Source organism: Tachyglossus aculeatus, chromosome 16, assembly GCF_015852505.1.
Source record: "Tachyglossus aculeatus isolate mTacAcu1 chromosome 16, mTacAcu1.pri, whole genome shotgun sequence".
Lineage (NCBI taxonomy): Eukaryota > Metazoa > Chordata > Mammalia > Monotremata > Tachyglossidae > Tachyglossus > Tachyglossus aculeatus.
The window spans coordinates 5,449,644-5,464,617 of NC_052081.1; the positions used below are offsets into that span (position 1 = coordinate 5,449,644).

At 43.6% G+C, this 14,974-nt stretch overlaps 1 protein-coding gene across 2 annotated transcripts in view; it reads right to left on the reverse strand.

Annotated features, from left to right (window-relative positions):
- The window catches only part of NME7 (NME/NM23 family member 7), a 151,485-nt gene extending 142,054 nt beyond the window's left edge, over nt 1-9,431 (reverse strand). The window contains exon 1 of one of the 2 annotated variants that reach the window (XM_038757528.1): nt 9,339-9,431. In XM_038757528.1, coding sequence (XP_038613456.1) covers nt 9,339-9,341 — 3 coding nt within the window. In that variant the 5' untranslated portion in view covers nt 9,342-9,431. Of the gene's footprint in view, nt 1-1,242; nt 1,262-9,338 lie in introns of those variants that run through there. The other variant, XM_038757529.1, reaches the window with a different exon arrangement.
- Between the last annotated feature and the right edge of the window lie 5,543 nt (nt 9,432-14,974).

A 14,974-nucleotide genomic window follows, 5' to 3' on the forward strand; every position in this document is an offset into this window, starting at 1 on the left:
TATTCTCCTAAGGAGTTTTTTTAAACAAAAGAATTAATCAGTTATATGTCCTGAGCAGTCACTGTGATTACGATGTGCAGAACACTGTACTAAGCGCTTGGCACTGTAAACAAACAAATATCTGCTCTTCCAGGAGGCCTCGCAGATCTGGAAATGTTTTGAAATGGGAAACTGATGCCAAAAAGAGAAAATCCGAACCATAACTGTACGTCAGGAAAAACTGTGTAATAAAAATTCACTCATTCATTCATTCAATCGTATTTATTGAGCACTTACTGTGTGCAGAGCACTGTACTAAGCACTTGGGAAGTACAAATCGGCAACATATAGAGACGGTCCCTATCCAACAATGGGCTCACAGTCTAGAAGGGGGGGCCAGACAACAAAACAAAACAAGTAAACAGGTGTCAATTCCATCAGAATAAATAGAATTATGGCTATATAAACATCATTAATAAAATAAATAGAACAATAAATATGTATCAAATAGACATCACAACAATTGCCTCCCCAAAAATATTAAAACCTTCAATGACGAAGTCCCCAAAAAGCAGACTCAACAAGGTGTCGGATGAGAAGAGATATAACTTGGGGAACTACCTTGAACAAACCAAATAGGGGCTGAATGAACAAACTAATTTTTATAATTTCACAAGTCATTTATTCCAAAGCCGATATATGCTTCATGCAGTAACCCACTCACATATTCTGGAGTGTCCTGTCCGGTTGGTAAACTAGAACTTTTCCACCCCTCTGAAATCCGACAGAATGTGCAATATACCTGTGTTTTTTATTTGAGAGTCGCCCCATCCTCAAACAGCACTTACGTCCATATCTTTAAATTCTATATTATCAATTACTTATTTATATTGATGTCTGTCTCCTCCTCTAAACTGTGAGTTCCTTGAGGGCAGGGAACGTAATTGCTAATTCCGTTGTACAGTACTCTCCCCAAGTGCTTAGTACAGTGCTCTGCATATAGTAAGCGCTCAATAAGTTTGATTGATACTTCTTGAAACCCTCCCTTCTGGTGTTTTCTGAATCCACATTCCTTTAGAATGGCTTTCTCAAACACACTAGGAGTACTGTGTCTTGAAACCACAAGTAAGGGAAATCGTGACCTTCAGCCAGCTGATACCAGCGAGAGTTAGAACAAAGTAGTTTGAATGAGGGTTCCAAAGAGCGCATTTCACATTACCTTGAACATTCTGGGAATATAATGGCCTATTAAAGATTTATTACCATATGCCGAAGGCAAGTAACCGCAGCAATTCCTGTAAGGTGGCACTCTTAGATGCAGCGGTGATAGCGACAGAAATAGCAGGCCGGTGACCAGAAGGTCTACGCTTTCATCTTTTCTGTCGCTGGCTGGATTTCTGAACAGCCTGAAGTTGCATCCGATCGCACATGTTCGTCAAAATCCAGATACCCATTTACTCTGAATTATGTCAAATATTAACTCGGCTTCGGTTGGGCCCAGACGAGTTTCTGGCCTGCACAGATTGTCCTCGGAGAACGATTGCTCAGTCATAAATCCGCCCCTGGGAAAGCAGCTGGAAGCCGGACCTGCCTCCCTTTGGCTCTGTTTCCATCGGCTGACACTGCCCCTTGTCATATTCTCCCCCTTAAGAAGCGAGGTTAGCAAAAGAAATTCAGGGGGGCAGAACTGAATTATCAAACACCATTAAATCTTCCTAAGCCTAATCCGCTCACAGACTTTAATTGCATTAGGATTTAAGCCAAACTGAGTTAACAAAATCTCTTTTGCTCTGAGAACGTCATTTTTCTGTGGTTTGCAGTGGACCATCTGCTCTCAGAAAAAGTCAGTGCTTGGGGTTTGTCTGATCCTTCTCTCACCCAGATGTACGATACTTTTAGACTGTGAGCCCACTGTCGGGTAGGGACTCTCTCTATATGTTGCCAATTTGTACTTCCCAAGCGCTTAGTACAGTGCTCTGCACATAGTTAGTGCTCAATAAATACGATTGATGATGATACTTACGTTTTTCTATTCACTGATACCAATGGCAGCAACAATGATGATAACAATAATAATGATAATAATAATTGTGGTATTCGTTAATCAATCAATCAATCGTATTTATTGAGCGCTTACTGTGTGCACAGCACTGTACTAAGCGCTTGGGAAATACAAGTTGGCAACATATAGAGACGGTCCCTACCCAACAGTGGACTCTTACTATGCGCTAAGCATTGTACTAAGGGCTGGGGTAGATTCAAGATCATCATGTCAGACAAAGTCCCTGTCCCACATGGGGCTCAGACTCTAAGTAGGACGGAGAACAGGCTTGGAATCCCCACTTTACAGATGAGGAAACTGAGGCACGGAACAATTAAGTGACCTGCCCAAGGTCACACAGAAGGCTGGTGGTAGAGCTGGGATGAGAAGCAGCGTGGCTCAGTGGCAAGAGCCCGGGCTTTGGAGTCAGAGGTCATGGGTTCAAATCCCGGCTCCGCCAGTTGTCAGCTGTGTGACTTTGGGCAAGTCACTTGACTTCTCTGGGCCTCAGTGCCCTCATCTGTAAAATGGGGATTAAGACTGTGAGCCCCACGTGGGACAACCTGGTCACCTTGTATCCCCCCAGTGCTTAGAACAGTACTATGTACAAAGTAAGCACTTATAAATACCATTATTATTATTATTATTATTATTATGAGAACCCAGGTCCTCTGATTCCCAGGCCTGGGTTCTATCCACCAGGCCACGCTGCTTCTCCCCTGCAAGACAAAACCTCAAGAGGAACATCTGTGTCCGTACTGTTGCTTGGAGCAAATGTCCAACTCTAAGGTAAATGTGCCCTTGAGAAGCAGCCTGCTCTAGCAGAAAGAGCCTGAGACTCAGAGGACCTGGGTTCTAATCCTGGCTCGGCCACTTACCCGCTGTGTGACCTTGGGCAAGTCACTCAACTTCTCTTGGTCTCAGCTCCCAGATTTGCAAAACGGGGATTTGATACCTTGTTCTCCCTCTTACACTGTGAACTGATTATCTTGTATCTACCCCAGTGCTTAACACAAAATAAGCTCTTAGCAAATACCACAATTATTATTATTCTCCTTGTTCATATTACCTCCCCAGGGCTGTGCCTGCCCTCTGACTCCATCAGAGGGAAGCCCCCAAATTGAGCAGGAAGCAGTCCTATCAGTTATTCGGATCATCATCATCAATCGTATTTATTGAGCGCTTACTGTGTGCAGAGCACTGTACTAAGCGCTTGGGAAGTACAAATTGGCAACATTTAGAGACAGTCCCTACCCAACAGTGGGGCGGATGAGATCCAGGTGAATGGGAAGAGGAAATCAATTATAAGCCCCCTGGACGGGAGCCAGTTTGGCCTTCATTTGATTCACTGGAGCTCCAATAAATCATTAGGTGTACTACTATACAAGTAAATAATCTTTTCACGTTTTTTTCCCTCAATAATAACAGTATTAATAATTATGGTATTTGTTAAGTGCTTACTATGTGCCAGGCACTATACTAAGCACTGGGGCGGACACAAGCAAATCGGGTTGGACCCAGTCCCTGTCCCATGTGGGGCTCACACTCTCAATCCTTATTTTCCAGATGGGGTAACTGAGGCACAGAGAATAACGATAATTATCTTCTACTTCAGAAAGGGCTGAGATTACTGAATTCCTACTGCTAAATACTCCACGATTCTCAACTGAAACAAGGTCAAAGTCATTATTATTACAATGGATGAGGAGAGATTTTTTGGTTGTTGCTGTTATGGCAGGGGCGGGGGTGTGTGTGTGCCAGTACTATCCCTGTATTTTCAATCTCTCAACAGTATTTATAGAGCGCTTACTGTGTAAAGAGCACTGTGCTAAGCGCTTGGGAGAGTACAATATAACAATACAACAGGAGGCATATTTCAAAGGACCTTGTTGTTGATGGAACAGGAGTGCCATCTACTGAACAGTAAGACTTCCAGTACATTAATCAGTCAATCAATTGTAATTTATTAAGCACTTACTATGTGCAGAGCACTGTATTAAGGGCTTGGGAGAATACAGTACATCATAGTTGGAAGACATGTTCCCTGCCCACAACAAGCTTACGGTCTAGAGGGGGAGACCGACATTAATATATATATATAAATTATTCATATGTAGAATAACTGTCTCTATAAATTATTCCCTCAGCTGTGGGGCTGAGGGAGGACCCGGGCCTGGGGATCAGAAGGTTATGGGGCTTAATCCCAACTCTACCACTTGTCTGCTGTGTGACCTTGGACAAGTCACTTCACTTCTCTGGGCCTCAGTTACCTCATCTGTAATGGGGACTGAGACTGTGAGCCCCATGTGGGACAGGGACTGTGCCCATCTAAATCCACTTGTATGCAGCCCAGCGTTTAGTACAGTGCCCGGCACGTAGTAAGTGCTTAACGTATATCATCATCATCAACCAAGTGCAAGGGCAGCGCAGAAGGGAGTGGGAGGAGAGGAAAAACGAGGGCCTAATAAGGGAAGGCCTCTTGATGTACCTTCAATAAAGCTTACCTATTCTCTCTCCTACTTACAATGTGAGTCCCATCTGGGATCTGATTATCTTGTATCATCTGGGATCTGATTATCTTGTATCTACCCCAGCACTTAGTACAGTGGGTGACACACAGTAAGCGCTTAATACCCCAATTCTTCTTATAACTACTCTGTGCCTCAGTTACCTCATCTGTAAAATGGGGATTAAGACTGTAAGCCCCCTGTGGGACAACCTCATCGCCTTGTAACCTCCCCAGCGCTTAGAACAGTGCTTTGCAGACAGTAAGCGCTTAACAAATGCCATTATTATTATTATTATTATTATTATTATTATAAGTGTGTCTACTGTGGGGCATCTAATCAGATGATGTTGAATGCTGTATCCTTCCTCTACCACTAGATGGGGATGTTTCACTGGTTTTCCAATCCCACAGCACTTACAGGAACAGAATAATAATAATAATTATAATAATAATTATTATAATGGTATTTGTTAAGCGCTTACCATGTGCCAGGCACTGTTCTAACCGCTGGGCACTGCTTTAAGAAATACTACTTTAACTCAATCACCTAAACCACCATCAAAGCCTGATTTCAGGTGAATCTTGGATGACAATCAGTGGAATTTTTGGGGAAAAGATTATACAGATATGGGTGTAAAGTCACTTAACTTCTCTGAGCCTCAGTACCCTCATCTGTAAACACTCCACGTGGGACAACCTGATCACCTCGTATCCACTTAAAACAGTGCTTTGCACATAGTAAGCGCTTAACAAATGCCATCATTATTATCCCAGACTGAGCCCCCTTTCCTCTCCCCCATCCCCCCGCCTTACCTCCTTCTCCTCCCCACAGCACCTGTATATATGTATATATATTTGTACGTATTTATTACTCTATTGATGTATTTATTTTATTTGTACATATTTATTCTATTTATTTTATTTTGTTAATATGTTTTGTTTTGTTCTCTGTCTCCCTCTTCTAGACTGTGAGCCCACTGTTGGGTAGGGACTGTCTCTATATGTTGCCAACTTGTACTTCCCAAGCGCTTAGTACAGTGCTCTGCACACAGTAAGCGCTCAATAAATACGATTGAATGAATGAATGAATACTGTGGGGCATCTAATTAGATGAGGTTGGATGCTGTATCCTTCCTTTACCACTAGATGGGGATGTTTCACTGGTTTTCCAATCCCGCAGCACTAACAGGAACAGAATAATAATAATAATTATAATAATTATTATTATAATGGTATTTGTTAAGCGCTTACCATGTGCCAGGCACTGCTCTAGGCGCTGGGCGCTGCTTTATGAAATACTACTTTAACTCAGTCACCCCAACCACCATCAAAACCTGATTTCAGGTGAATCTTGGATGACAATCAGTGGAATTTATTGGGAAAAAGATTATACAGATATGGGTGTAAAGTCACTTAACTTCTCTGAGCCTCAGTTCCCTCATCTGCAAACATTACATTCCACGTGGGACAACCTGATCACCTCGTATCCACCCCCAGCGCTTAGAACAGTGCTTTGCACATAATAAGCACTTAACAAATTCCATCATTATTATCCCAGACTGAGCCCCCTCCTTCCTCTCCCCCGCCTTACCTCCTTCCCCTCCCCACAGCACTTGTATATATGCTTATATATTTGTACGTATTTATTACTCTATTTATTTATTTTATTTGTACATATTTATTCTATTTATTTTATTTTGTTAATATGTTTTGTTTTGTTCTCTGTCTCCCCCTTCTAGACTGTGAGCCCACTGTTGGGTAGGGACCGTCTCTAGATGTTGCCAACATGTACTTCCCAAGCGCTTAGTACAGTGCTCTGCACACAGTAAGCGCTCAATAAATACAATTGAACGAATAAATGTAAGTGTTGTGGGTACGGGGTGGGAAGTAAGGTGATACTTTTAGACCGTGAGCCCACTATTGGGTAGGGACTGTCTCTATATGTTGCCAACTTGTACTTCCCAAGCACTTAGTACAGTGCTCTGCACACAGTAAGCGCTCGATAAATACGATTGATGATGATACTTAGATACAACCATCCCATAATATGTCACCTGTGGTTAAGTTCCTACACAATTTGTGGATTTTCTCCATCATACTTAGGGCCTAGCCCCCCTATGTGGTAAAATTCCCTCTCTGCTCCTTCTCCCTCTTAGCCATTCTCCGATCTTCCCGCACCCCTAATTCTCCCTCGCCTTTAATTTTTTTAAACGAACCAATGGAAAGCAGTGTGGTTAACGCATAGAGCACTGGCCTGGACGTCAGAAAGACCTTGGGTTCTAAACACCTTGGGCCAGTCACTTCACTGGGCCTCGGTTCCCTCATCTGGAAAATGGGGATTGAGACTGTGAGCTTCACATCATCATCATCATCAATCGTATTTATTGAGCGCTTACTGTGTGCAGAGCACTGTACTAAGCGCTTGGGAAGTACAAGTTGGCAACATATAGAGACAGTCCCTACCCAATAGTGGGCTCGCAGTCTAAAAGGGGGAGACAGAGAACAAAACCGAACATACTAACAAAATAAAATAAATAGAATAGATATGTACAAGTAAAATAAATAAATAGAGTAATAAATATGTACAAACATATATACACAAGGGACAGGGATTGGGTCCAACCCAATTTGCTTGTGTCCACCCCAGCGCTTAGTACAGTGCCTGGCACCCAGTAAGTGCTTAACAAAAACCATTATTATCACGGTGCTCTCCACACAGTACGTGCTCATTAAATCCAATTTACTGACTGATGGACTTGGCCGGCAGGACCACATTCATTCATTCATTCACTAATATTTAGTGAGCACTTACTGTGTGCAGAGCACTGTACTAAGCGCTTGGGAAGTACAAGTTGGCAACATATAGAGACAGTCCCTACCCAACAGTGGGCTCACAGTCTAAAAGGGGGAGACAGAGAACAAAACCAAACATATTAACAAAATAAAATGAATAGAATAGATATGTACAAGTAAAATAAATAGAGTAATAAACATGTACAAACATATATACAGGTGCTGTGGGGAAGGGAAGGAGGCTTTTAGACTGTGAGCCCAGTTGGGTAGGGACTGTCTCTATATGTTGCCAACTTGTACTTCCCAAGCGCTTAGTACAGTGCTCTGCACACAGTAAGCGGTCAATACGATTGATGATGATGATATGTACAAGTACATAGAGTAATAAACATGTACAAACATATATCCATATATACAGGTGCTGTGGGGAAGGGAAGGAGGCTTTTAGACTGTGAGCCCACTGTTGGGTAGGGACTGTCTCTATATGTTGCCAACTTGTACTTCCCAAGCGCTTAGTACAGTCTTCTGCACACAGTAAGTGCTCAATAAATACGATTGATGATGATGATGATATGTACAAGTAAATAGAGTAATAAACATGCACAAACATATATCCATATATACAGGTGCTGTGGGGAAGGGAAGGAGGCTTTTAGACTGTGAGCCCACCGTTGGGTAGGGACCGTCTCTATATGTTGCCAACTTGTACTTCCCAAGCGCTTAGTACAGTGCTCTGCACACAGTAAGCGCTCAATAAATACAATGGATTGATAAATACGATTGATTGATTGGTAAGATGAGGGGGATGCAGAGGGGGACGAGGGGGAGAGGAAGGGAGGGGCTCAGTGTGGGAGGGCCTCCTGGAGGAGGTGAGCTCTCAGTAGGGCCTTGAAGGGAGGAAGAGAGCTATCCAGCGCTTAGTACAGTGCTCTGCACACAGTAAGTGCTCAATAAATACGATTGATTGGTAAGATGAGGGGGATGGAGAGGGGGACGAGGGGGAGAGGAAGGGAGGGGCTCAGTGTGGGAGGGCCTCCTGGAGGAGGTGAGCTCTCAGTAGGGCCTTGAAGGAAGAGAGCTATCCAGCGCTTAGAACAGTGCTTTGCACATAGTAAGCGCTTAACAAATGCCAACATTATTATTATTATTATTATTATTATTAGATTGGGCAGGTGGGCTGCGGGGCCCCCAGCTAACGGTCACTTCCGTCCCCTGGGCAAAGGAGCCCACTGTTGGGTAGGGACTGTCTCTCTATGTTGCCAATTTGTACTTCCCAAGCGCTTAGTACAGTGCTCTGCACATAGTAAGTGCTCAATAAATACGATGGATTGATAAATACGATTGATTGACTGGTAAGATGAGGGGGATGCAGAGGGGGACGAGGGGGAGAGGAAGGGAGGGGCTCAGTGTGGGAAGGCCTCCTGGAGGAGGTGAGCTCTCAGTAGGGCCTTGAAGGGAGGAAGAGAGCTATCCAGCGCTTAGAACAGTGCTTTGCACATAGTAAGCGCTTAACAAATGCCAACATTATTATTATTATTATTATTAGATTGGGCACCTATATATATATGTTTGTACATATTTATTACTCTATTTATTTTACTTGTACATATCTATCCTATTTATTTTATTTTGTTAGTATGTTTGGTTTTGTTCTCTGTCTCCCCCTTTTAGACTGTGAGCCCACTGTTGGGTAGGGACTGTCTCTATATGTTGCCAACTTGTACTTCCCAAGCGCTTAGTCCAGTGCTCTGCACATAGTAAGCGCTCAATAAATACGATTGATGATGATGATGATGGGCAGGTGGGCTGCGGGGCCCCCAGCTAACGGTCACTTCCGTCCCCTGGGCGAAGGGGCGGCGGTAGGGCCGGCCGCAGAGGGCCGCCTGGGGGGTCAAAGGGCAGCGGGCCCGCCTGAGGGAACAGCACAACGCGCCTGAGGGAACGGCACAACGCGCCTGAGGGAACCGCACAACGCGCCCCAGCGCCCGTCAATCAGCCCGGCCGGCCGCCACTCACCATGGTGCCGGCGACGCCAGGCCGGGGAAATCCCGCGAGACTTTGCCCAACCGGCCCAAACGGCTCGTCGCCCTGGCAACGGCGCCCAGCCCGCGGGCCCGCCCTCTTCCGGAAATCCCCTCTGTGACGTCACCCGGGGCGACGTCACGCCGCGGTGACCCGGATGTTCGGCTCTCTCTGGGCTGGAAGTAATAATAATAATAATAAAATAATAATAATAATAATAATGGCATTTATTAAAAGCTTACTAAGCACTGTTCTAAGCGCTGGGGGGATACAAGGTGATCAGGTTGCCCCACGGGGGGGGCTCACAGTCCATCCCCATTTTACAGATGAGGTAACTGAGGCACAGAGAAGTGACTTGCCCAAGATCACACAGCCGGCAATTGGCGGAGTCAGGATTTGAACCCGTGACCACTGACTATAATAATAATAAGTATCATCATAATGATAATTATACTTAATAATAAGTAATAATCAATCAGTCAATCGTAGCAGCGTGGCTCAGTGGAAAGGGCCCGGGCTTTGGAGTCAGAGGTCATGGGTTCGAATCCCGGCTCCGCCAATTGTCAGCTGGGTGACTTTGGGCAAGCCACTTCACTTCTCTGGACCTCAGTTACCTCATCTGGAAAATGGGGATTAAAACTGTAAGTCCTCCGTGGGCCAACCTGATCACCTTGTAACCTCCCCAGCGCTTAGAACAGTGCTTTGCACATAGTAAGTGCTTAACAAATGCCATTATTATTATTATTATTATTTATTGAGCACTTACTGTGTGTATGGCACTGTACTAAGCGCTTGGGGAGTACAAGTTGGCAACATCTAGAGACAGTCCCTACCCAACAGTGGGCTCACAGTCTAGAGTAGTAAAGATGGTAGTTGTTCATTCATTCAGTCGTATTTATTCATTCAATCGTTTTTCATTCATTCAGTCAATCAATCAATCAATCGTATTTATTGAGCGCTTACTGTGTGCAGAGCACTGTACTAAGCGCTTGAGAAGTACAAGTTGGCAACATCTAGAGACAGTCCCTACCCAACAGTGGGCTCACAGTCTAGAAGTAGTAATGATGGTAGTTGTTCATTCATTCAGTCGTATTTATTCATTCAATCGTTTTTCATTCATTCAGTCAATCAATCAATCAATCGTATTTATTGAGCGCTTACTGTGTGCAGAGCACTGTACTAAGCGCTTGGGAAGAACAAGTTGGCAACATATAGAGACGGTCCCTACCCAACAGTGGGCTCACAGTCTAAAAGACTGTATATATGTATATATGTTTGTACATATTTATTACTCTATTTTACTTGTAAATATCTAATCTATTTTATTTTGTTAGCACGTTTGGTTTTATTCTCTGTCTCCCCCTTCTAGTGGGCTCACAGTCTAAAAGACTGTATATATGTATATATGTTTGTACATATTTATTACTTTATTTATTTTACTTGTACATATCTATTCTATTTATTTTATTTAGTTAGTATGTTTGGTTTTGTTCTCCGTCTCCCCCTTCTAGACTGTGAGCCTGCTGTTGGGTAGGGACTGTCTCTATATGTTGCCAACTTGTACTTCCCAAGCGCTTAGTCCAGTGCTCTGCACACAGTAAGCGCTCAATAAATACGATTGATTGATTGATTGATCGCTGTATGACTTTGGGCAAACCACTTAATTTCTCTGTGCTTCAGTTCCCTCATCTGTAAAATGGGGATGAAGACTGTGAGCCCCGGGTGGGACAACCAGATGGCCTTGTATCTACCCCGGCGCTTAGAGCAGTGCTTGGCACATAGTATTTATTTATGTATTTATGTATTTATTTAAATACCATCATTATTTTTAATTATTATTATAAGAGAGGCAGCCGGAAACAGGAAGTCAAGAGGGAACGGAAGTTGTTGGAAGAGAGGATGCGGCTGCTTTTCCCGGGATGGGAGGGGGGTTGATCCAGGCAGTTGGTGGTATTTAGTGAGCGCCTGCTGTGTGCAGGGCACTGCACTAAACGCTGGGAAGACTGCAGCAGTGCAGTTGGCACACAGGATCCTTATCCCCCCCCCCCCCCCCCCCCCCCCCCCCCCCCCCGCCAGGAGCTGCCAAGTGGAGTGGAGGGGCCTATGATCCACGTGTGAAGACAGCTGCCAGGACATCCCGGTAAGTAATAATAATTATTAATAATAATAATAATAGTGGCATTTATTAACCTCTTACTATGTGCAAAGCACTGTGCTGGAGAGGTTACAAGATCAACCAATCGTATTTATTGAGCGCTTACTGTGTGCAGAGCCCTGTACTAAGCGCTTAAGATGATAGGGTTGGCCCACGGGGGGGCTCACAGTCTTCACCCCCATTTTCCAGATGAGGGAACTGAGGCCCAGAGAAGGGAAGTGACTTGCCCAAAGTCACACAGCTAATTGGCGGCGCCGGGATTTGAACCCATGACCTCCGACTCCAATTCCCACTGAGCCACGCTGCTTCTCTAAGTAGGCCCGGGCATTAGAGCTAGGGCTGAAGGGAGCACCCTACATTCAATCAGTCCTATTTATTGAGCTCACCTCCTCCCGGAGGCCTTCCCAGACTGAGCCCCCCATTTTCCTCTGCTCCTCCTCCTCCCCTCTGTCCCACTCCCTTCCCCTCCCCACAGCACTTATATATATTTGTACAGATTTATTACTTATTTCTTTTATTCATCATGTGTCTATAGCTGCAATTCTCTTTATTCTGATGGTATTGACACCCGTCTACCTGTTTTGCTGTCTTTATTCGTCATGTCTCAATAGCTATAATTCTCTTTATTCTGATGGTATGGACACCCGTCCACTTGTTTTGTTTTGCTGTCTGTCTCCCCCGTCTAGACTGTGAGCCCGTTGGTGGGGAGGGACCGTCTCTGTTGCCGATTTGTATTCATACAATCAATCAGTCAATCAATCGTATTTATTGAGCGCTTACTGTGTGCAGAACACTGTACTAAGCGCTTGGGAAGTACAAGTCGGCAACATATAGAGGCGGTCCCTACCCAACAGTGGGCTCACAGTCTCGAAGGGGGAGAAAGACGACAAAAGAAAACATATTAACAAAATAAAGTAAATAGAATAAATATGTACAAGTAAAATAGAGTAATAAATATGTACGAACACTAAGCGCTTGGGAAGGACAAGTCGGCAACATACAGAGACGGTCCCTACCCAACGGCGGGCTCATAGTCTAGAAGGGGGAGACAGACGGCAAAACAAAACATATTAGCAAAATAAAATAAATAGAATAAATATGTACAAGTAAAATAGAGTAATTTGTACAAACACTAAGCGCTTGGGAAGGACAAGTTGGAACATACAGAGACGGTCCCTACCCAACGGCGGGCTCATAGTCTAGAAGGGGGAGACAGACGGCAAAACAAAACATATTAACAAAATAAAATAAATAGAATAAATATGTATAAGTAAAATAGAGTAATAAATATGTACAAACACTAAGCGCTTGGGAAGGACAAGTCGGCAACAGAGAGAGACGGTCCCTACCCAGCTTGGGACTTGTACTTCCCAAGTACTCAGTACAGTGCTCTTGTACACAAAAAGCGCTCAATAAACATGATTGAATGAATGAATGATAACTTACTGTGTGATCCTGTTGATGCCTGTGTACTTGCTTTGTTTTGTTTTCTTGTCTCTCTCCTCCCTTCTATTCATTCATTCATTTAATCGTGTTTATTGAGCGCTGACTGTGTGCACAGCACTGTACTAAGCGCTTGAGAAGTACAAGTCGGCAACATATAGAGATGGTCCCTACCCAACAATGGGATCACAGTCTAGAAGGGGGAGACAGACAACAAAACAAAACATGTAGACAGGTGTCAAAATCGTCAGAACAAATAGGATTAAAGCTATATGCACATCATTAGCAAAATAAATAGAATAGTAAATATGTACAAGTAAAAAACTGTAAGCCCGTTGTTGGGTAGGAACCGTCTCTATATGTTGCTGAATTATGCTTTCCAAGCGCTTAGTACAGTGCTCTGCACACAGTAAACGCTGAATAAATATGGTTGATTGAATGAATGAATGCAGATAAGCGATAAAGTACAGTACAGCATTAGAGACAATCTCTGCCCACAATGAGCTCACAGTCAAGGGAGGTGAGACAAACATCAATACAAGTAAAAAGGCATCGATATAAATAAATACAATTGCAGATCTATACATGTGAGTGCTTCAGTGCTTAGAACAGTGCTTTGCACATAGTAAGCGCTTCATAAATGCCATTGTTATTATGTGGGCTTTGGGGCAGGGAAGGGGGGAAGAGCAAAGGGAGCAAGTCGGGGATGCGGAAGGGAAAGGGAGGATGAGGAAAAAGGGGCTTAGTCTGGGAAGGCTAAGATGCCAGCTTCCTGTGACTTGGGGTGATAACGAGATGGGAGTACTTAGTACAGTGCTTTGCACACACTAGGTGCTCAATACACGGTATTTAGTAAAGAGTAGCAGTGATTGATATTAGTAATTTGAGAGGTGATGATGATCTTATTCCCCTTTAACTATCAACTAATGGCACAGCAAAAAAAAAGAATAAAAGAGAAAGTTTAAAGCGATCAGTATGGTGCAGCTGTTTCCCAGCGCTTAAAGCAATGCCAGGCACATAGTAAGTGCTTAACAAATACCATCATTATTATTATTCCATGGGAGGGTAAAAAGAAAAGTCTAGAATTGGGAAGAAGGCTGAGAGGGATCGTGGTTAAACTCATAGAAGAGGGAGGGCAGTGTGATTATCGGGACAGCGAAAGTTGAGGGTGGCAAGTTAAGATGAACAAAACAAAGCACTTTATCACACCTGTTATAAAAATTGCATAAGAATTAGCTGTGGATTCCAGAAAAGTTTAGGTATGTTCATAGCGATAAGTCTGTCATAGGGTATTTGAGGAGGAAAGTCAAAAGTTTAGACACATTCACTGGTGATAAATCCATAATAATAATTTTGGTATTTGTTAAGCGCTTACGATGTGCCAGTCACTGTTCGTAATAATTTATTTGAGGAGAAAAGTCAAAAGTTTAGGTTTGTTCATCGATGATAAATCCATAATAGGTTATTCGAGGAGAAAAGTCAGTGATGCTTTAGAGTGTGTAGGTTGTGCGAAGTTCAGTTCAAGACCCTTGAGGGATGTGCAGAAGCAGCGTAGGATGCAGTCTGTGCTCCTGAAAAGCGAATATTACAGGGATAAATCAGAGATGTTAATTACTGTCTCTGTCACCTAACAGATGGATGTCAAAGACAACCTCTACCCTATTATGCATCTGAGCGTCCTTTAAGTATGGTAGGCAGAGATTGAGTTCTGAGCTGGATGGACTTGTGTGGTGTGACCCAATGGGACATGTTCTTAATTCTCTGTGAAACCAGGGGTAAAGCAAGACCATGGATTATAATTCATTAGAACCTTACTGTGAGGGTAGTTTAAGATTAGCAGGATAATTGGCCCGACACTATGTCTAATCGAGGCCAGTATCAATTAATCAATGGTATTTATTGAGGGCTTACTATGTGCAGAGCACTGTACTAAGCGATTGGGAGAGTATAGTAAAGTGGAGTAGGTAAATTCCTCTTCACAGGGAGCTGACAGACTAGAGGGATAGTAATACATTTTAGAGTTCTGAAAGCT